Source organism: Leucopleurus acutus, assembly GCF_964270905.1.
Source record: "Leucopleurus acutus genome assembly, chromosome: 17".
NCBI classification, from domain to species: domain Eukaryota; kingdom Metazoa; phylum Chordata; class Mammalia; order Artiodactyla; family Delphinidae; genus Leucopleurus; species Leucopleurus acutus.
Genome location: NC_139159.1, coordinates 53,188,233 through 53,214,481, shown reverse-complemented (window position 1 = coordinate 53,214,481; position 26,249 = coordinate 53,188,233). Strand labels below are relative to the sequence as shown.

Here is a 26,249-nt window from a genome sequence, read left to right as displayed (position 1 = left end):
TCTCTTCCGATTTGGATTCCTTTCACTTCTTTTTCTTCTCTGATTGCTGTGGCTAAAACTTTCAAAACTATGCTGAATAACAGTGGTGAGAGTCTTGTTCCTGATCTTAGTGGAAATGGTTTCAGTTTTTCACCATTGAGAACAATGCTAGCTGTAGGTTTGTCATGTATGGCCTTTATTATGTTGAGGAAAGTTCCCTCTATGCCTACTTTCTGCAGGGTTTTTATCATAAATGGGTGTTGAATTTTGTCAAAAGCTTTCTCTGCATCGATTGAGATGATCATATGGTTTTTCTCCTTCAATGTGTTAATATGGTTTATCACATTGATTGATTTGCATATACTGAAGAATCCTTGTATTCCTGGGATAAACCCCACTTGATCATGGTGTATAATCCTTTTAATGTGCTGTTGGATTCTGTTTCCTAGTATTCTGTTGAGGATTTTTGCATCAATGTTCATCAGTGATATTGGTCTGTAGTTTTCTTTTTTTGTGACATCTTTGTCTGGTTTTTGGTATCAGGGTGATGGTGGCCTCGTAGAATGAGTTTGGGAGTGTTCCTCCCTCTGCTATATTTTGGAAGCGTTTGAGAAGGATAGGTGTTAGCTCTTCTCTAAATGTTGATAGAATTTGCCTGTGAAGCCACCTGGCCCTGGGCTTTTGTTTGTTGGAAGATTTTTAATCACATTCTCAATTTCAGTGCTTGTGATTGGTCTGTTTATATTTTCTATTTCTTCCTGGTTCAATCTTAGGAGGTTGTGCTTTTCTAAGAATATGTCCATTTCTTCCAGGTTGTCCGTTTTATTGGCACAGAGTTGCTTGTAATAATCTCTCATGATTCTCTGTATTTCTGCAGTGTCAGTTGTTACTTCTCCTTTTTCATTTCTAATTCGATTGAGTCTTCTCCCTTTTTTTCTTGATGAGTCTGGCTAGTGGTTTATCAATTTTTTTTATCTTCTCAAAGAACCAGCTTTTAGTTTTATTGATCTTAGCTATTGTTTCCTTTATGTCTTTTTCACTTATCTCTGTTCTGATGTTTATGATTTATTTCCTTCTGCTAAATTTGGTTTTTTTTTTTTTTGTTCTTCTTTCTCTAATTGCTTCAGCTGTAAGGTTAGGTTGTTTATTTGAGATGTTTCTTGTTTCTGAGGTAGGACTGTATTGCTATAAACTTCCCTCTTAGAACTGCTTTTGCTGCATCCCATAGGTTTTGGGTCGTCGTGTTTTTATTGTCATTTGTTTCTAGGTATTTTCTGATTTCCTCTTTGAGTTCTTCAGTAATCTCTTGGTTATTTAAGAGGGTACTCTTCAGCCTCCATGTGTTTGTATTTCTCACAGATGTTTTTCCTGTAACTGATATCTAGTCTCATAGTGTTGTGGTCAGAAAAGATACTTGATACGATTTCAATTTTCTTAAATTTACCAAGGCTTGATTTGTGACCCAACATATGATCTATCTTAGAGAATGTCCATGAGCACTTGAGAAGAAAGTGTATTGTGATGTTTTTGGATCGAATGTCCTATAAATATCAATTAAGTCCATCTTGTTTAATGTATCATTTAAAGCTTGTGCTTCCTTATTTATTTCCATTTTGGATGATGTGTCCATTGGTGAAAGTGGGGTGTTAAAGTCCCTTGCTATGACTGTGTTACTGTCAATCACCCCTTTTATGGCTGTTAGCATTTGCCTTATGTATTGAGGTGCTCCTATGTTGGGTGCATAAATATTTATAATTGTTATATCTGCTTCTTGGATTGATCCCTTGATCATTATGTAGTGTCCTTCTTTGTCTCTTGTCATAGTCTTTGTTTTAAAGTCTATTTTGTCTGATATGAGAATTGCTACTCCAGCTTTCTTTTGATTTTCATTTGCATGGAATATCTTTTTCCATCCCCTCACTTTCAGTCTGTATGTGTCCCTAGGTTGAAGTGGGTCTCTTGTAGACAGCATATATACGGGTCTTGTTTTTGTATCCATTCAGCCAATCTATGTCTTTTGGTTGAAGCATTTAATCCATTTACATTTAAGGTAGCTATCGATATGTATGTTCCTATTACCATTTCCTTAATTGTTTTGGGTCTGTTATTGTAGGTGTTTTCCTTCTCTTGTTTTTCCTGCCTAAAGAAGTTCCTTTAGCATTTGTTGTAAAGCTGGTTTGGTGGTGCTGAATTCTCTTAGCTTTTGCTTGTCTGTAAAGGTTTTAATTTCTCCATCGAATCTGAATGAGGTCCTTGCTGGGTAGAGTAATCTTGGTTGTAGGTTTTTCCCTTTCATCACTTTAAATATGTCCTGCCACTCCCTTCTGGCTTGCAGACTTTCTGCTGAAAGATCAGCTGTTAACCTTATGGGGATTCCCTTGTATGTTATTTGTTGCTTTTCCCTTGCTGCTTTCAATATTTTTCTTTGTAGTTAATTTTTGATAGTTTGATTAATATGTGTCTTGTTGTGCTTCTCCTTGGTTTTATCCTGTATGGGACTCTCTGCGCTTCTGGACTTGACTATTTCCTTTCCTATATTAGGGAAGTTTTCAAGTATGATCTCTTTAAGTATCTTCTCAGCCCCTTTTTTTTCCTCTTCTTCTCTGGGACCCCTATAATTCAAAAGTTGGTGCATTTAATATTGTCTCAAAAGTCTCTGAGACTGTCCTCAATTCTTTTAATTCTTTTTTCTTTATTCTGCTCTGCAGTAGTTATTTCCTCTGTTTTACCTTCCTGGTCACTTCTCCGTTCTTCTGCCTCAGTTATTCTGCTATTGATTCCTTCTAGAGAATTTTTAATTCCATTTACTGTTTTGTTTATCATTGTTTGTTTGCTCTTTAGTTCTTCTGGGTCCTTGTTAAACGTTTCTTGTATTTTCTCCATTCTATTTCCAAGATTTTGGATCATCTTTACTATCATTACTCGGAATTCCTTTCCAGGTGGACTGCCTATTTCCTCTTTATTTCTTTGGTCTGGTGGGGTTTTACCTTGCTGCTTCATCTGCTGTATATTTCTCTGTCTTCTCATTTTACTTAACTTACTGTGTTTGGGGTCTCCTTTCTGCAGCCTGCAGGTTCATAGTTCCCGTTATTTTTGGTGTCTGTCCCCAGTGGCTAAGGTTGGTTCAGTGGGTTTTGCAGGCTTCCTGGTGAAGGGGACTAATGCCTGTGTTCTTGTGGATGAGGCTGCATCTTGTCTTTCTGGTGGGCAGGACTGCATCAGGTGGTGTGTTTTGGGGTGTCTGTGAACTTGTTATTTTAGGCAGCCTCTCTGCTAATGGGTGGGGTTGTGTTCCTGTCTTGCTAGTTGTTTGGCATAGGGTGTCCAGCACTGTAGCCTGGTGGTCATTGAGTGGAGCTGGGTCTTCACATTGAGATGGAGATCTCTGGGAGACCTTTCACCATCTGATATTACGTGGGGCTGGGAGGCCTCTGGTGGACCAATGTCCTGAACTCAGCTCTCTAACCTCAGAGGCTCAGGCCTGACACTTGGCTGGAGCACCAAGACCCTGTTAGCCACATGGCTCAGAAGAAAAGGGAGAAAAAAAAGAAAGAAAGAAAGAGAAAGAAAGAAAGAAAGAGAGAAAGACAGAAAGAAAAATAAATTAAAGTTATTAAAATAAAAAATATTATTAAAAATAAAAAATAAGAGTAATTAAAAAAAAAGAAAGAAAGAAAGAAGAGAGCAACCAAATCAAAAAAGAAATCCACCAATGATAACAAGTGCTAAAAACTATACTAAAAAAAACCAAAACAAAGCGAAAAAAGACAGACCCCTAGGTCAAATGGTAAAATCAAAGCTATACAGACAAAATAACACAAAGAAGCATATAAATACACACTCACGAAAGGAGAAAAGGAAGAAAGAATATATATATATAAAAGAAGAAAAAAGGAAGAGAGCACCAAATCAATAAACAAATCTACCAATGATAATAAGCTCTAAATACTAAACTAAGGTAAACATAAAACCAGAAACAAATTAGATGCAGAAATCAAACCCCAAATCTACAGTTGCTCCCAAAGTCCACCTCATCAATTTTGGGACAATTCATTGCTTATTCAGGTATTCCACAATGCAGGGTATATCAATTTGATTGTGGAGATTTAATCCACTGCTCCTGAGGCTGCATGGAGAGATTTCCCTTTCTCTTCTTTGTTCGCACAGCTCCTGGGGTTCAGCTTTGGATATGGCTCTGCCTCTGTGTGTAGGTCACCTGAGGGCATCTGTTCCCCACCCAGACAGGACGGGGTTAAAGTAGCAGCTGATTAGGGGGCTCTGGCTCACTCAGGCCAGGGGGGAGGGTAGGGTACGGAATGTGGGGCGAGCCTGCGGCGGCAGAGGCCAGCATGATGCAACAGCCTGAGGTGCACTGTGCGCTCTCCTGGGGAAGTTGTCCCTGGATCACGGGACCCTGGTAGTGGTGGGCTGCACAGGCTCTCGGGAGGGGAGGTGTGGATAGTGACCTGTGCTTGCACACAGGCTTCTTGGTGGCTGCAGCAGCAGCCTCAGCATTTCATACCTGTCTCTGTGGTCCGCGCTGATAGCTGCATCTCGCACCCATCTCTGGAGCTCGTTTAGGCGGTGTTCTGAATCCCCTCTCCTTGTGCACCCCGAAACAAGGTCTCTTGCCTCTTAGGCAGGTCCAGACTTCTTCCCAGACTCCCCTCCAGCTAGCTGTGGCGCACTAGTCCCCTTCAGGCTGTGTTCACGCAGCGAACCCCAGTCCTCTCCCTGGGGTCTGACCTCTGAAGCCAGAGCCTCAGCTCCCAGCCCCCACCCGCCCTGGCCGGTGAGCAGACAAGCCTCTCAGGCTGATGAGTGCTGGTTGGCAGCAATGCTCTGTGCGGGAATCTCTCCGCTGTGCCCTCCGCACCCCTGTTGCTGTGCTCTCCTCTGTGTCTCTGAAGCTTCCCCCACCCACCTGCCGTCTCCGCCAGTGAAGGGGCTTCCTAGTGTGTGGAAACTTTTCCTCCTTCACAGCTCCCTCCCAGAGGTGCAGGTCCCGTCCCTATTCTTTTGTCTATGTTTTTTTTTTCTTTTGCCCTACTCAGGTACCTGGCGAGTTTCTTGCCTTTTGGGAAGTCTGAGGTCTTCTGCCAGAATTCAGTAGGTGTTCTGTAGGAGCTGTTCCTCATGTAGATGTATTTTTGATGTATTTGTGGGGAGGAAGGTGATCTCCACGTCTTACTCCTCTGCCATCTAGAAGCTATCTCTCACAATTATCTTTAACTTTCTAAAATTTACCCACATTTCAAGACTGTCAATTTCCACTACTTCCTGGAACCTCATTCTTATCTCCCTCAGATAGGAATGAACAATCTAAACACCCCTTTTACTTTTTACAGATTCTAACTATACTAGGCATATTTTGCTTGGCTTTAGAGATACTCACATACTTTAGTATTCTTTTCTACCAGACTGTAATTCCTTTGAAGGCAGGAACTGTTTAATTATTCATGCTCATATCTATACCTCTGTAGGACTCAGCATTGCCTTGCATATCAAAAGCACTCAATAATTACCAGTTAAACTTAATAAAATGTACTAATGAAAATTTTTATCAAAAGAATATGCTAACATTACTGTTACTACCATCTCTTAAAAGGTAAGGTTGTTATTTTTCATACCTGCCCATCACTGTCTTTAATCACCATCAGCACTGGAGTGTCTAAACCTGTCATTGTTCGATAAAGGGTCTTCAAGCTTGTACCATGCTTCCCAGTACCATAAACAAGAGTCCATGGATAGCCAATTGTTCTTGGTGGAAGATGCTTGGTAAGCTTTGAAAAATAAATTGTTAACACATACTCAATAGTTGCTTATTGTTAATCTGTACGATACTAATCCAGTTGGAATTTAATAGTACTTTATAAAATGCAGCCTACAAAAATAACAGTAGAAAATATCATTGTCAAAGATACTGAGATGCTTGAAGAATAACTGTACATTTCTCAGTATGAAATATTAATTGTTCATTAGGAAAAGAAACAGTCATACCAAACAATATACAGATTAGAATAGAGTCAAGAAACATGGATTACTTATTGTTTGCATCCTCTGTATCAAATTAACAAAAATATTTGATGAACTGTTAGCTTGATTATTAATAACCTCTCAAATCCAGAGGCAGACTATCAGAATTAGAAATCAAGCTTCAATATGTTATAACTGTATGGCTTTGAACATTCATGTAACCTCTCTGCACCCACGTTTCTTCACTTACAAAATGTGACAATAAGAGCATCCAACTCCTACAGGGGCTGCAACAACTACATTAGATTGCCCATATAAAGCAAGTAACTGGCACACAATAAGAAATTAAATACTGGCCATTATATTGTCTCACCTAAATTGCTACTGTTATTTATTTTAATGTCTGCTTACCCAAACCTCCTAATATCTTCTATTACAGCTAGCTGCTATATTTTGTTTACTTTCTCTGCATTGAAGACTAAGACTAGGAACAGCAGCCCTGCTTCTTCAGTTTTCAAAACAACTGAAAATAGGGTATTTTATTCTCATGGCACATACTCAGAAAGGCACATAGATGGGTATGTCATACCTTTTCAATTTGATCTGGCAGTAAGAGTTCACTGGGATCACTTAGGTTTGGTCGAAAAGATTCAGATTCCAGGTCTGCTTTCACTGGAGTAACCTGCTTTGAATTTATATCTTCCCTTGTAGTAATCTAAAGAAGTAAACAGCAGCAACATATTAATACAGAACGGCAACCAACCTTCAAAAATTTTAGCCTTTTGAGAGAAATAAAACCTTATACCTTAAAAAAGGTGGCTAAAGCTTTAATTTAGGATTTTAGAATAGGCAAAAGATGCTCCATCTAATAACAATGGCATGTCCAATGCAGAAAAAGTTTTTTGTAGGCAGACATTTTTCTCATCTACTACATGAGGAAGGACAGGTATTGAATGATAAACTCCACATTTCTGGTAAAAAGAGGTTAAGTTGCATGGAAACTTTAATTTTTCTGTTCAAGGGCAAAAAATGAGCCAGCTAGCTTGCTTTTTACCTGTGCTATTTAAAATATGTGAGAATATTTTTTCATGGTTAACATAAAATTTGCCAAAAGTAATTAAGAAAACTTCCTGGGTGCCAAAATTTTAATTTAAAAAATAGTACAAAAAAAAAGGATAATGTTTCATTGGTGTGCATGTGTATGTGAATTTATCTGCTTCACTGAAAAGGTTACCATTAGTTTTAGAAATGCCTTTTTAATTTTTACTTTCTAAACATGCAATTTTTTTATCTAGCTGAACCAAACAATACATTTAAAAGTTAACTTTTTCACAAACCTATTTTTAAATTAGAACAATTTGATGCACTAAAAAGTATGTATGCTTTTCTTGATGGAAATGATCTCACTGATATTCTTAAAATGATAAAAATGTTGATTAAATCAAAACAAATTCTTATACAATTTATTCTGTTGGTACTTTTTCCTATTAATTTTATTTTCATATGTAAAATGGAATAATATTAGAAAATAAAATATATGAAACAACAGTGATATTCTTAAAGTGACAGAAACGTTGATTAACTTAAATTCCTGTACAATTTATTCTGTTGGCACTTTTTCATATTAATTTTATTTTAATATATAAAATGCAGTAATATTAGAAAATAAAATATATGAAATGAAACTTTTAAATTGGAAAACAGAATTCTATTGCAGCAGATAACTAAAATGCAGCAATTCTCGACGACTGTGATTCCACGCAGGAATGGAATCTTGCTAAATTTTGTTCCTTTAACAGATTTCTTACCAAACCTAAACAACACATATTTTCAACCAATACATGTTCTAGAACTGTATTGTTTTTTGATGAAAACTATAATAATTCTTTCACATCATCATCATGTTTTACCCTTATTTTGATGATGTGAAAGGTTAAAAAATATCCAAGGCAGCATGAGAAGCATTAAAAGAAAAGAAAAAAATTCAGGAGTTCTAGCAAAGCCATGAAAGCATATCTCATTAAGAAGAGGAAAACACACAATAATACACAAAGCTGAAAAATGAGGTCAAATATATAGTTCTTATTCCTGAAAAATCACAAAGATTATTTCACAGAATTTTAAACAATTTATCTAGTTGTAGTGCCTAATCTATACTATTCCAAAGTATTTCTAATACCAACCAGGAAAACCTAAGGAGAAAAACAATTCATCTCATTATGATATTTGATGTAGGGTTGATACAACTGAAATAGCCTTAAAGAAGAGAACCTTGCTATCCGTTAAATTTTAAAACATTTTCCCATAGTACATCTTTCGGATTCCATTTAGTAAAGATTCTACCTCAAACCCAAGACATTCTTCCAATGTAAAATGAAAACTCCTCATCAATCTAAGAAATACAGTACTGAGAACAGTTCTAAAATAACAGAAAATTCCTCTGAACATTTTTCAAATGAAAAGATGCCAGAAAAGATAGTCCTACAGCTCTTCAAGGCAATACTGTACTCTTTAATACAAAAGGAATTTTCTGATGGCGTATTTTAGTGCTGCAGTCAAAACGAATCCTTCAAAAAAGAGATTTGCCCTGACAAAAGACACTGAAAACAGGGAATATTCAATCTCTGGAGGGGTTTAAACTACTGAAGGGGGCACCTGGAGACGTCTGCAGAGTGTGCGCAGTTCTTCAGTATTTAGAGCATCGATCCTGCGGTGATACTCAGCCACTGACACTACCTGAATATGGAGACAGGAAGACAATAATTCCACTGACAGTTGAGAAAAACAGCCAAAACAAAACAAAAATTGGAGAAATTTAAATGGGAAAGAGAACTGTAATCAGGATTTCTTTCCCCACTCCATGCTGAAAATCCAAGAGATTTATATATTAAACTACGGTGACATACACATGAATGAATTTAACTTATAACTACTACATCCAACTAACTACTAGTACACAACTTAACGTTTATTTATAACTACTAGTACACAACTTAAGGTTCATATAGACAGAATTTGACTGAATAAATAGAATTACAGTCCTTTATAAAAGAAACACTATATAAAACATAACATGCTTTGCTAATATCAAAGATAACATCTAAAATCTAACTGTCTTGCAGTTTACAAAGAAAATGGTAGTTTCAACTCTCCCCTTCAAATCAGTTTTAACTCAAAGGTTACATCCTAATGGCAATGCTGGAAAAATTTCTTCTAGGCAAAGGTAACAAACGTACCCGTGCTATATGATCTGTATCAGAACAGAGAAGTGGGGGAGCAAGAAAAAGATATGAAGTACATTTTAAAACCTAAGACAGTAAGAAAAATAAGCTCCAGAAATAGAAAATTAGATTTTTAAAAGCATATCTAATAGCATTCTCAGGCATGTCCACTTAGTCTTTCTAAATGATCCTGAACTGAAAGTTTTTGCCTTTCCTCTACAGTAATTCTTTGTAGTTGGTACTGTAGCAGTTATTTGTGACTAAAATGTAATGACCTTCCTACATTCTAAATTTCTAAGGGAAATTCTATATCTTCTGTAATTGTCTAGACCAGTCTCTTGCACGGTGCTGAATTTGAAAGCCATGTCTGACAGATAAATATTATTATAAAAAGCCCACGAAAACAGACAAGTTTCCTCAGACTGACACAACAGCTACAGCTTTTTCAGATCATGACATAATTCCCAAAACAGTAAGCATAATATAGTGAACTCTGGTGGTGCTATAAATGTGTGTTGAATTCTCCTGACCTATGACAAATTCCTCTTGTGATCAATCAATTATGTGTAGAGGTTCTGGCCACAAAATGCAGTTAAACCAACTGACCCATAAAAGGTTTAGATTTTTAAACTAACCTAGGTTTTAAAAGGTTCTTGTTCCAGTCAACTAAAACGCATTAGCTACTTCTATGAAGAGCTGTAAAGTTGTTGAAAGCAATGAAAGACATGAGAATAGAAAAAAGGAAAAGAAACTGAACAGATTTTCCATTCTGGCCATTATTATTAGATTGACTTTTGAAAAGCAAGAATGCTTGCAATATGATAGCTGACTCTCTACTTACAAAGAAACCCAAAGTAGTTATGATTTCAAGCTCTGGGGAATCAGATGGACCTAGGTTTTCCCCCTTTCTTATCTATTTCTCCATAAAACAGTGGAAATAATAATAGTACATACTAAATAGGGTTTTTGTGTAAATAAAATGAAGAAATGAAATGCACATAAAGGATTGAGTATAGTGCCCACCACAGACTAAACAGGGGTTAACACTACTTTTACTTAATTTTCCATCAATTACCCTAAGGACTAAAGGATAATGTTGAAGAGTCTCCATATTTATTTTTGGTTTTTATTTTTGATATTAAAGTATTTCAGTTTTAAGAACTCAACTATTTTATATATATTGTCTATTTTGAAAGTTTAATTTAAAAATATTAAAGGTTTTTCAATTAAGAACAGAATTTTCAATAAAGATGAAAGAAAAATTAGGTACTAAAAGTAAAAAAATAAAAATCACAGCTTGCTTTTCTAAGACCAGCAAAAGAAATCTCTACAAAATATTTAATGACCAGTTATACCTTTCTTCCTTCTTCCTATGGCATTCAGTCTAACCGAGAGTTTCCTAGACAAGAATTTTCAAATCATATGACTTAACTGTTCCTCTGCATTCTTTCTATGCCTCTACTCAACACTGATCTTACACTGAAAGCTCTTCCTTTTACCATATAAAACACAGTTCCTGGATGAAGGTAAAATTGAATTTGCTCACAAAACGGATCAGTTATAATCTAATTGTATCAACATCACTTAGAGTAGGAATCATCAGTGAGGGAACCATAAACTGGCATCATAAGTATAAGCTTATAACATCTGGTAGTCATAATTTCTTTAATGTCACAAATCTCCTTTCCTCATTCATTTTTTTTTTTTTTTTGAACTGTATTCCTTTCTGGAACTTATAAACTCACCACTTCCTTACCTTTAAATATTTACTCATGCTGTGATGAATGATAATATACAATATTGTCAAAAGAGTAGGTGAACTAATAAAGAAAAAGGATTTGAAATCAAATGACTATGATCTTGGGGTGGCCTCAGCCTGCAGCAGCTTCAAGCAGGATTTCGGTTCCCCGGCCAGAGACTTAAGTCAGGCCTCGGCAGTGAGAGCGCTGAATCCTAGCCACTAGACCACCAGGGACAGTGGCCAGCGACAAGGTCCCTGGCTCGTCGGCTTTGTAGAAATGAATTCCCAGAGATGAAAAGTAGTGAAAAAAGTAAAGCATTTATTAGGAGGAAAAAGGGTACGTATGAACAGACTCACGTGGGCAGACTCAGAGTCGAGAGTTGTGTGCGCGTAGTAGTTTGCCTCACTTGTATGGGACATTTCTTCTGGGTTCCCTTTGGCCAATTATCTTGCTTTGCCTGGTTCTGGGTCTGTAATTGGTTTATCTCAGGGTCCTCCCACGTGTGCATGTGCATCTCTTAGCCAAGATGGAATTCTAGAGAAGAGGCCTATGGGTAGGTTGACATCACTTACTATGGGGTGACGCCCCCTCCCTTTTTGACCTCTGTGGAGCCTTTCTGCGCATGTGTAGTGGGAAAGGTCTCCTTGACTCTGAGAACCAGAAATATGTGGTCCCTTTATCTTTCATCTGGGCAGGTCTTAGCTTCTCCTTCCTCCTGCTATTGTATTCATCTTGGAGAATCTGTCCACAGGGGATAAACTCCAGCTGCTCAGCCTGGGGCCCATCTATCTCCTGCCTCAACTAGAGAAATATACTTCTTCCTCTCAAAATAAATGAATAAAGAGATATAGATTCCTAGTATATATGGTGGATCTGGAATTAGTCTCAAATTAATTTTTAACCCCTTGGTAAATCATACTCCATGTACAGAATGTATTACTTTACCCAAAAGATTAAACCTAAGTGGAAAATGGCAGATTGCTACAAAATGTCCTGTATCACACTCCCAATTATTAAAGGTACACAGTTGAGGAAATCAAGACCTTCTAGCTAAAACTGTATTCACTGTCTGGCTAAAAAGTCATTTCCTGAGGAGCAAAGTAGTTTGCCTATACTGCTAAATCCCATCTGCAGAAACTAAGTACTATGAACTACCCTCTGCAGAATTAAGTGCTACTCTCTAGTCTCTTCAGTTTTTCACAAAGGACTCTCACAAAGAGAGCATTTATTTTCAACAAATTACAAATGTGAAGGCAGAAATAAATCTACCCATCTCTATTACAAAGAGACTAATAAGAACAACAAGCAGAACAGAAGCTGAATATAGAGGAAATGTATAGTTGCTGCAAATCCCATGAATAAGAACATGCTGTCCTAGAAAGAAAAGAGCTTCAGTCTAACATTGGTCTAACAGTCCTCCTTCCAGGACATTCCAGTATTTCCTCCTGAAATTACACCATAAACAAGCCAAAAACCTTTCCCCCAAGTGACTTGCAGACTAAAAAAGATATCTGTGAATGTACAATTTTTATTTCTCACTTATGCCTTACTTTTATTCCTTAGTAAAGGAAGATGTAGAAAGAAAAATGTTACTTAACAATGCCATTTATATTTACTTTGGAATCCAAAAATATTTTTAAAAAGGAGGAAATTAAAGTTGAGCTGTTGTAGCTAACAAAAAAGGGCATACAACAGCATCCTGAACTTATGTAACATTCTGTTCTATATTTCATAATATATGACAAAGTCTTATCACAAAATAAGACCTGAATTATGTTAAAACTTTACTCCTTTTTGCCTTAAATTAAAACTACTGTTTTCAAAATACACTTCTGTGACTTAAATAAAATATAAAAGGAGCAAATAGAGAATCATAAATTAGGTAACTAGAAAGTAGAATTAAGAGGGAAAAAAAGGATTAAATCCAGAATGAAAAAAAAGCAGAACACATTACTGAAGTTTTGATTTGAAGAAATCTTTTATATTTAAAATTACATCCCGTTAAGTATATCTGCAGATGACTCACATAGAATTTCATAAGAAGGCAGATATATTCACTGTTCTTTTAGTCAAAAAAAAAAAAAAACCTGTTAACTACTCAAAACCATTCAATTACAATATGTGTATATTATACTAGCCTCATAGAACAATAAACGTAAGAAGTGACTCTCACAAAAAGGGAATAATCTTGTTTTCCCCACAGCATATCAGGGGAAAAGAACACTCATTACATAATCTTGAGATATATTAATTCACTATTATAGTTGGAGACTTCAAAACTCCTCTATCAGTAATTTGCAAATCTGACAGAAAATCAGTAAGGACATAGCTGAACTGAACAGTATTCTCAATTAGTTGGATCTAATTGACATGTATAGAATACTCCATCCAACAACAGCTGAATACATACTCTTCTCAAGCTCACATGGAACATTCACTCAGACAGAACACATTCTGGAACATTAAACATACCTTAACAAATATAAATCATAAAGTATGCTCTCAGACCACAATGAAATTAAACTAGAAATCAGTAACAGAGAAATTGTGCGAAAATCCCAAATTACTTTAGAACAACACACTGCTAATTAACACATAATCATTAAAGTCTTGGGAGAAATTTAAAATATTCTGAACTAAATAAAAATATAACTTACCAAAATTTTGGGATACAGTGAAAGCAGGAATTAAGAGGAAAATTTATAGCACTGAATGCACATGTAAGAAAAGAGAGGGGCTTCCCTGGTGGCGCAGTGGTTGAGAGTCCGCCTGCCGATGCAGGGGACACGGGTTCGTACCCCAGTCTGGGAAGATCCCACATGCCGCGGAGCGGCTGGGCCCGTGAGCCATGGCCGCCGAGCCTGTGCGTCTGGAGCCTGTGCTCCGCAACGGGAGAGGCCACGACAGTGAGAGGCCCACGTACAGCAAAAAAAAAAAAAAAAAAAAAAAAAGAAAAGAGAAAGATCTAAAATCAATAATCTCAGCTTCCATTTTAGGAAACTAGAAAAAGAAGAGTTAATTAAGTCTGAAGTCAAAGAAAAGAAATAATAGAAAAAAGTCAGAGTAGAAATCAGTGAAACAGAAAACAGAAAATCAATAGAGAAAACTCAACAAAACCAAAAACCAGTTCTTTGGAAAGATCAATAAAATTGATAAACCTCTAGCCAGGCTAACTAAAGTAAGAAAAAGAACACACAAATAAATTATATCATAAATGAAGACAGGCCATCATTATTGATAATAAAGGAAAATAAAGGAATATTATAAACAACTCTATACCTACAAATTTGAAAACCTAGATGAAATGGACCAATTCCTTGAAAGACACAAACCACTAAACTCACACAGAAGAAACAAATCATCTGAACAGCCCTATATCTACTAAATAAATTGAATTAGTAATTAATAGCCTTGCAAAACAGAAAGTACCAGGCCCAGTTCTAGCCAAGTAAAATGAATTAGCTACCAGTAAACATCAAGGTAACTCTATGAAAAGCTATGCAAAATTGCTGAGCACTATGACAGACATGATCATAGAAAAAAGGAAAAACTGAACAGATTTTCATTCTGGCCAATATAATTATATTGACTTTTGCAAAGCAAAAATGCATACACCACGGCAGCTGATTCTGTACTTACAAAGAAACCCAAAGTGGTATGATCTCTAGCTCTGGAGCATCTTCAGTGAATCCAGATAGATTCACTAGTGAATTCAATTAAACATTTAAGGAAGAAATTATACTAAATCTCTACAATCTCTTCGAGAAAAACAGAAGCAGAGAAAATACTTCCCAATTCATTCTATGAGGCCAGCACTACCCTAATAAAAAATAAACAAAGACATTGTAAGAAAGACAAACTACAGACCAATATCTCTCATGAACATACATGCAAAAAAACCTCAACAAAATATTACCAAATTGAATCCAACAATGTATAAAAAAGATATCTATACAGTGACCAAGTGGGATTTAATTCCAGGTATGCAAGGGATATGCAAGGTATTTCAACATTTGAAAATCAACTGATATAATCCATTACACATAAATAGATGCAGAAAAAGCATTAGTCAAAATCTAACATTCATTATAAAAACTCCCGGCAACCTAGAAATAGAGGGTAACTCCTGCAACTTGATAAAGAACATCTAACGAAAAAATCCTACAACTAACATCATACATAATGGTGAAAAATGAAATACTTTCCCACTCCTATTCAACACTGTACTGGAAGACCTAGCTAATGCAGTAAAACAAGAAAAGGAAATAAAAGGTATACAGATTGGAAAGGATGGAATAAAACTCTTAGCAGATGATATAATTGTTTATAAAGAAAATTCTAAAGAATCATCCAAAAACTACTGGAGTTAATAAGCAATCATAGTAGGCTTGCAGGATGTAAGGTTATATACAAAAGTCAACTGCTTTTCTGTGTATCAGCAATGAGTAATTGGAATCTGAAATGTAAAACCATACTACTTATATTAGGTACAGAAAAAAATGAAATACATGAAGTACAAAATTTTGAAGAAAGAAATCAAAGAAGATTTAAATAAATGAAGAGATATTCCATGTTCATATATATGGATAGGAAGACAATACTGTCAAGATATCAGTTTTTCCCAACTTGGTCTATAGACTCAACATGATTCCAATAAAAATCCCACCAAGTTACTTTGTGGATATAGGCAAACTGATTATTTAAAGTTTATGTAGAAAGATCCCAATGCCAACACAGTAATGAAGGAAAAGAACAAAACTGAATGACTGACACTATTCAACTTCAAGACTCACTATAAAGTAATCAAGATTGTGATACTGGCAAAAGAACAAACAGATCAGTGGAATGGAAGAGAGCACCTACACACAGACTCACACAAGTACAGTCAATTGATTTTTGACAAAGAAGCAAAGATAATGCAATGAAGAATGGATGGTCTTCTACCAAATAGTGGTGGAACAACTGGACAACCACACACAAAAAAGTTAATCTAGACAAAGTCCTTATACTTTTCACAAAAATTAACTCAAAATGGATCATCAACCTAAATGTAAAATGCAAAAGTATAAAACAACTAGAAGATAATACAGAAAAAAATCTAGGTGAACATGGGTTTGAAGATGCATTTTTAGATAGAACACCAAAAGCATGATCCATAAAAAAAAACTAGTAAGTTGGATTTCATTATAATTAAAAACGTCTGCTCTGTAACAGACACTGTCAAGAGAATAAAAAAATAATCCACAGACTGGGAGAAAATCTTTGCAAAATACATTGCTGATAAATATGTTATCCAAAATATACAAAGAACTCTTAAAAAACAACAAGAGAACAAACAAAACATGAACTAAAGATCTGGACATGTAAGAATATGAAAAGATGCTCTATGTCATATGTCATCAGAAAAATGCAAATTAAAATAACAATGGGATACCACTACGCACCTATTTAGAATGAAAGCACTGACAATATTAAATGCTGGTGAGGATGCAGAGCAGCAGGAACTCTCATTCATTGCTGGTAGAGCACAAAATGGTACAGTCACTTTGGAAAACAGTTTGGCAGTTTCTGTTACAAAACTAAACATACTCTTATTATACAATCCAGCAGTCACACTCCTTGGTATTTACCTAAATGAGCTGAAAACTTAGGTCCACATAAAATCTGCACATGAATGTTTATAAAAACCTTTCATTTAGTATTAGTGTCAAAACTTGGAAGTAACCAAAATGTTCTTCTATAGGTGAATAGATAAACTGTGGTACACTGAGAAAATGGAATATTAAATGTCAGCACTAAAAAGAAATGAACTATCAAGCCATGAAAAGACAGGGAGGAACCTTAAATGCATTTTACTAACTGAAAGAAGCCAATATGAAAAAGCTACATATGATACGATTCCAACTAGATGATACTCTGGAAAAGGCAAAACTATAGAAAGATTAAAAACATCAGTGGTTCTCAGGTGGAGGGAAGGAGGGATGAACAGATGGAGCACAGGGCATTTTGAAGGCAGTGAGACTACACTGTATCATCCTGTAATGGCAGATACATGTCATTCCATAGAAAGTGTAACACAAAGAATGGACCCTAATGTAAACTACAGACTTTGGGTGATAATAATATGTATTAGCTCATAAATTATAACATGTACCACATTAATACAAGATGTAAATAACAGGGGTACTGTGTTTGGAGAGAAAGGGGTATATGGGAGCTCTCTGTACTTCCCATTCAATTTTTCTGTAAATCTAAAATCTCTAAAAAATAAAATCTATTAATTAAAGAAAAACAGGGAAAAAAACCAGGCAAACACAAAATTCAGGGAGGTAGTTACCAATTTGGAGTTGACATGAGATGAGATAGAGAAAGAACACATAGGATGATGCACTTTCACTGGTAATGTTTTAGTTCTTAAGTTGGGTAGTGAATGAGTGAGTGTGATGACAAATACTCATTTTATCATTATGTCTCACAACTTACATATGTAATAAATATGCTTTTCAACTACTAAGTCAAATAAATAAAAAATATTCTACACTGAATATATGTGTATATGTCCTTTTTTCAATTATGTTGTGACATAATTAGTAAGATGTTTTATACAATAAGGCATAAACACTAGTTAAAAAACTTCCCATGAATATCTACTATAGGTAGGCAACATAGTATAGTAGGTTTAGCTGTAGAACTCTGTCTTAATTCTGATTCTGTTTAATAGTCGTTCCTACATATGCCTGAGGGATTGCTTCCAGAAACCTTCACAGAAACCAAAACCCATGGATGCTCAGGTCCCTTATAGAAAACAGCACAGTTTTTGCATATAATCTATGCATATCCTCTCCTTAAATCATCTATATATTACTTATAATACCTAATACAATGTAAATGCTATGTAAATAGTTGTCAGCATTGTGGCAACTTCAAGTTTTGCTTTTTGGAACTTCCTGGGATTGTTTTTCCAAATATTGTTAATCTGTGGTTGGTTGAATCTGCGAACGCAGAACCATCGAATGCAGAACTGGTGGATAAGGAAGTCTGATTATATTAGTTGTGTGAACTTGAGCAACCGTACTTAATCTCTCAATTTCTGGTCTTTCAAATGGAAATAATAATCATATCTTAGGCACTTTATGAGGAATAAATAATAGTATGTGTAAGATATATATAAAGTAGAAAATGATACAGCAAATGTACAAAATAAATGTTAATCCCCTTCTCCCAGTTATAGTCTGAAGATTTTGAGAGCACGTAGAGCAAAGAATTTAAGGGCACAGCTTACAGCCAGAATAGAATGCCTGGATTCAAACCACAGCTCTGACCTTTATTGGTCAGAGTATGGCTGTTATATGCCTCTGTTTTGTGAAATGAAGGTGAAAGCAGCAATATTTCACAGGTTGAGGATTAAGTAAAAAACTCATGGTAAGTGTATAGTGTTAGTATAAGTAATTATTAATATTTTAATCAGTATTATAATCATTAGCTGAGGTCCCTGGAAAGAGTTTAACATTTAAATTTGTTCTTCTTAAAATTCTACCTGTGAGCTAATTTCTATACAGATGTAAGTAATTCATCATGTCATGTGTTTTCAAATATAAAGACCTAAAATACAAAAAAAAATTCATCTTGTCATATATTACAGCCTGAAAACAACAACAAAAAGGAAAAGATGAGAAAATTCAGTGAAGTACTGATAGAAAAAAATGATGTGATTTAATATTTTGTGACTTTAATCTGATTAAACTTATACCCTTATAAAATGAGCTTATAACCTTCACATGAATTACAATTTATTGACAGACATTAAAAAGGCAGGATATAGTATATGGGTATATCAAATATATAAACAGCTTCAAGTAAATGATTAGAGATTAAAGTTTAGGTTATTTATCAGAATAAACTCTAAAACAGCCTTTAAAAATAAAGAAAACATAGCAAGATGGCTGAGCAGAAAGACCCTGAGTACATGAGCACAACAAAATTACAACTATTTACACAACAACTATCAGTCAAACAGACCAGAACCGATCAGAAAAGATCTTTTACAACTATAGATATAATGAAGATGGGCAGCAGGGGTGGAGTCATGGTACAGTCAAGACCATACCCCTGGTAGGTGAACCAGAAACAGAAGAATAATTATTGCAGAAGTTCTCCCCAAGGAGTCTGAGCCACACATTAGGCTCCCAAACCCAGGGGTCCTGTGCTGGAAAGACAAGCCCCCAGAATGTTTGACTTTGAAGGCAAGTGGGGCTTCCTTTTGGAAGAGCCAGAGGGTTGTAGGAAATAGAGACTTCACTCTTAAGAGGGCGTACACACTCTGGGACTGGGGACAGAAGCAGTAATTTGAAAGGAGCCTCAGTTAGACCTGCCTGTTGATCTTGGAGAGTCTCCTGGAGAGGCAGGAGGCAAAAGGAGCTTACCTTGGGGACACATACACTGGCAGAAGCCATCTTTGGGAGCTTGTTCTACCATGGGGACATTGATGCTGGCAAGTACCATTTGGAATCTTCCCATTACCTTATTAGCACCTGAACCCAGCCCTGCCCACCAACCTACAGGCACCAGTACCAGGTGCCTCAGGCCAAGCAACTAACTGAGCAGGGACGCAATGCCACCCAACAGCAGACAGGCTGCCTTAAGAACCCCTGAGCCCACAGCCTCCCCTGTACATTTGCCCAGCCTACCAGAGGGCCCACCAACCAGTACACAGGCACTAGACCTGAGACCAAGGGAATGATCATGATATGATCAAGGAACTCAGGAGAAAAACAGATTAACAGAGTGAGAAATCTTAAGTGTTTAACAAAGAGTTAGAAAATATAAAAGAACAACCAAACAGAGGTGAAGAATCCAGAAAGTAAAATGAAAAATACACTAGAAGGAATCGACATTCGACTAAATGATACAGAGGAATGGATAAGCGAGCTGGAAGACAGAGTAGTGGAAATCACAGAAGTGGAACAGAAAAAAAGAGAAAGGATAAAAAGAAATGAGGACACTAAGTGACCTCTAGGACAACATCAAGTGTGCTAACGTTCGCATTCTAGGAGTCACAGAAGAAGAGAGAAAGGGGCAGAGAAAATACCTGAAGACATAATCACTGAAGACTTCCCTAACCTAGGAAAGGAAACAGACATCCAGTTCTAGGACACACAGAGTTCCAAACATGATCAACCCAAAGAGGACCACAGCAAGACATACTGTAATTAAAATGGCAAAAATTTTAAATAAAGAGAATATTAAAGGCAGCAAGGTAAAAGCAACAACTTATATACAAGGAACTCCCATAAGACTATGAGCTGAATTTTTAGTAGAAACACTGCAGGATAGAAGGAAGTAGCACAATATATTTTAAATGATGAAAGGGAAAAACCTACAACTGAGAATACTTTACCTGACAAGGCTCTCAATCAGATTTGATGGAGACATTAGAAGTTTTACAGACAAACAAAACGTAAAAGTGTTCACCAAATCAGCTTTACAAGAAATGTTAAACGGGCTTCTCTAAGTGAAAAAGAAAAGGCCACAACTGGAAACATGAAAATTACTAAACAAAAAAGCTCATTGGTAAAGGCAAATAGATAGTAAATCAACTGCATAAAAGCTAGTAGGAAGGTTAAAAGACAAAAGTAGTAAAACCATCTACATCCATGATAAACACTTAAGGGATACTCAAAAGAAAAAAGTGTTAAATATGTCAAAAACAGTAAACGTGAAGAGAGAAGAGTAAAAATGCAGGGTTGTTGAAATGCATTTGAAATTAAGAGAACAGCAATTTAAAATAATCACATACATATACAGATTGTTTGCTCGCTGTGTGTGTGTGTGTGTGTGTGTGTGTGTGTGTATAAAAACCTCATGGTAACCACAAACCAAAAATCTATAACAGATACACACACACAAATGAGAAGGGCATCTGCATGTAACACTAAAGATAGTTATCAAATCACAAGGGAAGAGAACAAAAGAAAGGAACAAAAAAGAACTGCAAAAACAATTAACAAAATGGCAATAAGTACATACAGATCAATAATTACTTTAAATGTAAATGGACTAAATGCTCCAATCGAAAGTCATGGAGTGGTTGAACGCATACAAAAACAAGACCTGTATATATGCTGTCTTAAGAAGTCAGACACACACAGACTGAAAATGAGGAGATAGAAAAACATATGCCACGCAAAAGGAAATCAAAAGAAAGTCAGGGTAGCACTACTTCTATCAGACAAAATACTTTAAAACAAGGCTGTTACAAGACACAAAGAAGGGCCTTACATAATGATAAAGGGATCAATCCAGGAAGAAGATATAGCAACTGTAAATATATGTGCACCCAACATAGGACCACCTAACACAGAAAATATTAACAGAAATAAAGAAAGAAACTGACAGTAACACAATAATAGCAGAGGCCATTAACACCCCACTTACATCATCCCGACAGAATATCAATAAGGAAACACTGGCCTTAAATGACACATTAGACCAGAGGAAGTTAATAGATATATATGGAATACTGCATCCAAAAGCAGCAGAGTATACATTCTTTTCAAGTGCAAATGAAACATTTTCCAAGATACATCACATGCTAGGCCACAAAACAAGCCTCAGTAAATTTAAGAAAATTGAAATCATATCACGCATCTAATCTGACCAGAGTGATATGAGACTAGAAATCGACTACAAGAAAAAAAGCTGCAAAAAAAAATACAAATGTATGGAGGCTAAACAATATCCTACTAAACAAACAATGGATCACTGAAGAAATCAAAAAATACCTGGAGACAGATGAATATGAAACACAATGATCCAAAATCAAAAGGATGCAAAAGCAGTTAAAAGAGGGAAGTATATAGCGATACAAGCTTACCTCAGGAAACAAGAAAAATCTCCAATAAACAACCTAACCTTACACCTAAAAGAACTAGAAAAAGAATAAACAAAACACAAAGTTAGTAGAAGGAAAGAAATCATAAAGATAGAAGCAGAAATAAATGAAATGGAGACTAAAAAAAAAAATAGAAAAGATTAGTGAAACTAAGAGATGGTTCTTTGAAAAGATAAACAAAACGGATGAACCTTTAGCCTGACTCATCAAGAAAAAAAGAGAGAAGTCCCAATTCAATAAAATCAGAAATGAAAAAGGAAGAGAAATCATAACAGATTACTGTGGACAGCTATATGACAATAAAATGGACAACCTAGAAGAAATGGACAAATTCCTACAAATGTACAATCTCCCAAGCATAAACCGGGAAGAAAGAGAAAATGTGAACAGACCAAATACCAGTAATGAAACTGAGTTAGTAATAAAAGTTCCCATCAAACAAAAGTCTAGGACCAGACGGCTTAATAGGTGAATTGTACCAAACATTTAGCAAAGAGTTAACACCCATCCTTCTCAAAGTATTCCAAAACACTGCAGAGAAAAGAACACTTCTGAATTCATTCTATGAGGCCAGCATTACCCTGATACTGAAACCAAAGATATCACACACAAAAAAAATTACAGGCCAATATCAATGATAAACATAGGTACAAAAATCCTCAACAAAATATTAGAAAACCGAACCCAACAAAACATTAAAAGGATCATACACCATGAGTAAGTGGGATTTATCCCAGGGATGAAAGGATGGCTCAATATCTGTAAATCAATCAGTGTGATATACCACATTAACAAATTGAAAAATAAAAACCATATGACCATTTTGATAGATGCAGAAAAAGCTTTTGACAAAATTCAACATCCATTTATGATAAAAACATTCCAGACAGTGGGTATAGAGGGAACATAACATAATAAAGGCCAGGTACAAGAAGCTCACAGCTAATATTATACTCAATGGTGAAAAGCTGAAAGCACTTCCTCTAAGATAAGGAATAAGACAAGGATGCCCAATCTTGCCACTTTTATTGAACACAGTACTGGAAATCTTAACTATAGCAATTAAACAAGGGGAAAAACAAAGAGATACACATTGGAAAGGAAGAAGTAAAACTGTCACTATTTGCAGATGGTATGATACTATACATAGAAAATCCTTAAGATGCCACCAAAAGACTACTATAGATCATCAATGAATTTGGTAAAGTTGCAGGATACTAAATTAATATACAGCAATCTATTTCATTTCTATACACCAACAACAAGCTAACAGAAAGAGAAATTAAGGAAACAATCTCATTTACCATCACATCAAAAATAATAAAATACTTAGGAATAACCTTACCTAAGGAGGTAATGGTCCTATACTTGAAAAACTGTAGTGCACTGATGAAAGAAATTGAAGATGACACAAACAGATGGAAAGATACACTGTGTTCATGGATTGAAAGAATTAATATTGTTAAAATGACTATACTACCCAAGGCAATCTATAGATTCAATGCAATTCCTATCAAAATTCCAATGGCATTTTTCAGAGAACTAGAACAAATATTTTAAAAATTTGTATGGAAACACCAAAGACCCCAAATAGCCAAAACAATCTTGAGAAAGAAGAACAAAGTTGGCGGTGTCACACTCCCTGACTTCAGATTATACTAAAAAGCTATAGTAATCAATACAGTATGGTAGTGGCACAAAAACAGACACATAGATCAATGGAACAGAACAGAGAACACAAATATTAACCCACATATGGTCAATTTATCTATGACTAAGAAGGCAAGAATGTACAGTGGGGAATAGACAGTCTCTTCAATAAATGGTACTGGGAAAACTAGATATCTGCATGTAAAAGAATGAAATTAGAACATTTTCTCACATCATATACAAAAATAAACTCAAAATGGATTAAAGAACTAAATGTAAGACCAGAAACCATAAAATTACTAGAAGAAAACTACTAGGCAGAACACTACTTGACATGAATCTTAGAATTATTTTTTTGGATCCATCTCCTCAGGCAAAGGAAACAAAAGCAAAAATAAACACACAGGACCTAACTAAATTTAAAGCTTTGGCACAGCAGAGGAAACCATTGACAAAACGAAGACAGCCTAGTGAATGGGAGAAAACACTTGCAAATAATATGACTGATAAGTGGTTAATACCCAAAATACATGAACAGCTCATATAGCTCAGTATCAAAAAACCCAATTAAAATATGGACAGAAGTCCAGAATAGACATTTTTCCACAGAAGACCTAGAGATGGCCAACAGGCACATGAGAAGATGCTCAACATTGCTAATCATCAGGGAAATGCAAGTCAAAACCACAATGAGATATCACCTCACACCTGTCAAAATGGGTATCGTCAAAAAGAATACAAATTAACAAATGCTGGCAAGGATGTGGAGAAAAGGGAACCCTGGCACACTTTTGGTGGGAATATAAATTGGTGCAGCCATTGTGGAAAACAAAATGGAGGTTCCTCAGAGAACTACAAAGAGAACTGCAATTCTATTCCTGGGTATATGCCCAAAGAAAACAAAAACACTTAGAAAAGATATATGCACTCCAATTTTCCTAACAGCATTATTTACAATTATTTACAATTTAACCAAGATATGGAAGTTACCTAAGTGTCCATCAACAGATGAATGCCTAAAAATGTGGTGTATATACATATACAACAGCCTACTACTCAGTAGTAGTAAAAACAAAATTTAAAAAAAAAAATTAAAAAAAAACCAAAAAAACATAAAAAGCAAAACCAAATTTTGCCATTTGCAACAACATGGATGAACCTAGAGGGTATTATGCTTAGTGAAATAAGTTAGAGACAAACGAATACTGTATGTTATCACTTATAGGTGGAATCTAAAAAATAAACTAGTGAATATAATAAAAAAGAAACAGACTCACAGATATAGAGAACAAACTAATGGTTATCAGTGGAAAGAGGTGATACAGGGGTAGGGGTTTAGGATGCAGAAACTACTATGTATAAAATAAATAGGCTACAAGTATATATTGTACAGCACAGGGAACATAGCCGGTATTTTATAATAATTATCAATGGATTATAATCTACAAAAATTCTGAATCACTATGTTGTACACCTGAAAATAATATAATACTGTAAATCAACTATACCTCAATAAAAAACGTATAAGGAAAAGATAAAGTTAAGCATGTTTCATCAACATGGTTCTCACCTAAGCTAACTGGCAAAGGGTTAACTTTATTCCATATATTTTGGAGCATATTCTAACTATTAGTCCTATTATCTTTGAGACTTTAATTCATTTACAAAATGCAAATAATCTATCTCTGGTTAACACACAGTTACTGAGCATTTAGAAAACTGTCCTAGTTTACATAAATATATGGCCATATCAATACTAGCTATAAGACTATTTATTACTTAAGTAATACCATTCTACTAATCAGTTGAGTAAAGTTATGAAGAACTGTAAGAAGTTACAAAATACGAAGTCCAAAAATGAGAAATTTTATTTGTTCTAAAATATTTGTTATACTCCTAGAAAAATTATTTTTTATTTTCAGTTTTAAAGTGGAAGAGCTCCCTCTCTGGCAGAATCTTAGAGGAAATTTCAATCTACAAAACAAGTAAAAGAACTGCTATCATTTTAATTTGTATTTCCTTAAGCCTTTCTCCTACCCTACAGCTTCTAGGATTTCTACTCCAAAGCAAGGAAAACAGCTAGAAAACTGGGACTTGCGCTTGTCTACACACCAAGACACATCATAATGTATTGTACCATTTTATAAAACTCTCAAAGACATCCTGGCGAGGTAATGAATATGCTAGGGTCTAGCTGTCTCTGTGCTCCATGACAACTTAGTTCAGTAAAACACTCGATATGAATTTTCACCTTTAAAATGGGAAGTAATACTACTGACTTTGCAAGGTTATTGTGAAGGTTAAGTGAAACAACATATATAAACTCTATGCGCAGAGCTGAGGACCAGTGAGAAGCACACTCTCATATCTGAAAAAATAACATAACAGCTTCCTATGAGGTTAAAAAGGAATTGGTGACTGTAAGTGTGTGACGTACATTATAATGACCTATAAAGTTGGTCTCTCTCTCTCTCTCTATATATATATATATAAAGTTGGTCTATATATATATATAAATATATATATATATTTTGAACTATAAAGTTCAAAATATCCACATTTTGCCTGTATTTGTAATAAATTAAACTATATTACAGTATTAGCAAACTAATGATAAATGTTAATTCAAACTGCAAATCAAAAAAATACATGCATAGCATCACTGTTCTTGGTTTAAAAAAAAAAAAAGCTATGTTAATTGGCTAATCTGATAACCTGATCAGAATTTTAACAAATCCAATCATTTCAGATGCCTAAACCACTCTGTGCTGATGTTTCATAAACAAAAAC

At 35.3% G+C, this 26,249-nt stretch overlaps 1 protein-coding gene across 8 annotated transcripts in view; it reads right to left on the bottom strand.

Moving 5' to 3' along the window:
• The window catches only part of OXR1 (oxidation resistance 1), a 459,041-nt gene that overhangs the window by 9,190 nt on the left and 423,602 nt on the right, over positions 1-26,249 (bottom strand). For 5 of the 8 annotated variants that reach the window (XM_082858879.1, XM_082858883.1, XM_082858880.1 and 2 more), the window contains 3 exons: positions 8,611-8,691; positions 6,545-6,670; positions 5,610-5,762 (listed from right to left, as the gene is read on the bottom strand). In XM_082858879.1, the coding sequence (XP_082715005.1) occupies positions 5,610-5,762; positions 6,545-6,670; positions 8,611-8,691 (360 nt within the window). The remainder of the gene's footprint in view (positions 1-5,609; positions 5,763-6,544; positions 6,671-8,610; positions 8,692-26,249) is intronic. The other 3 variants (XM_082858881.1, XM_082858882.1, XM_082858886.1) reach the window with 1 other exon arrangement.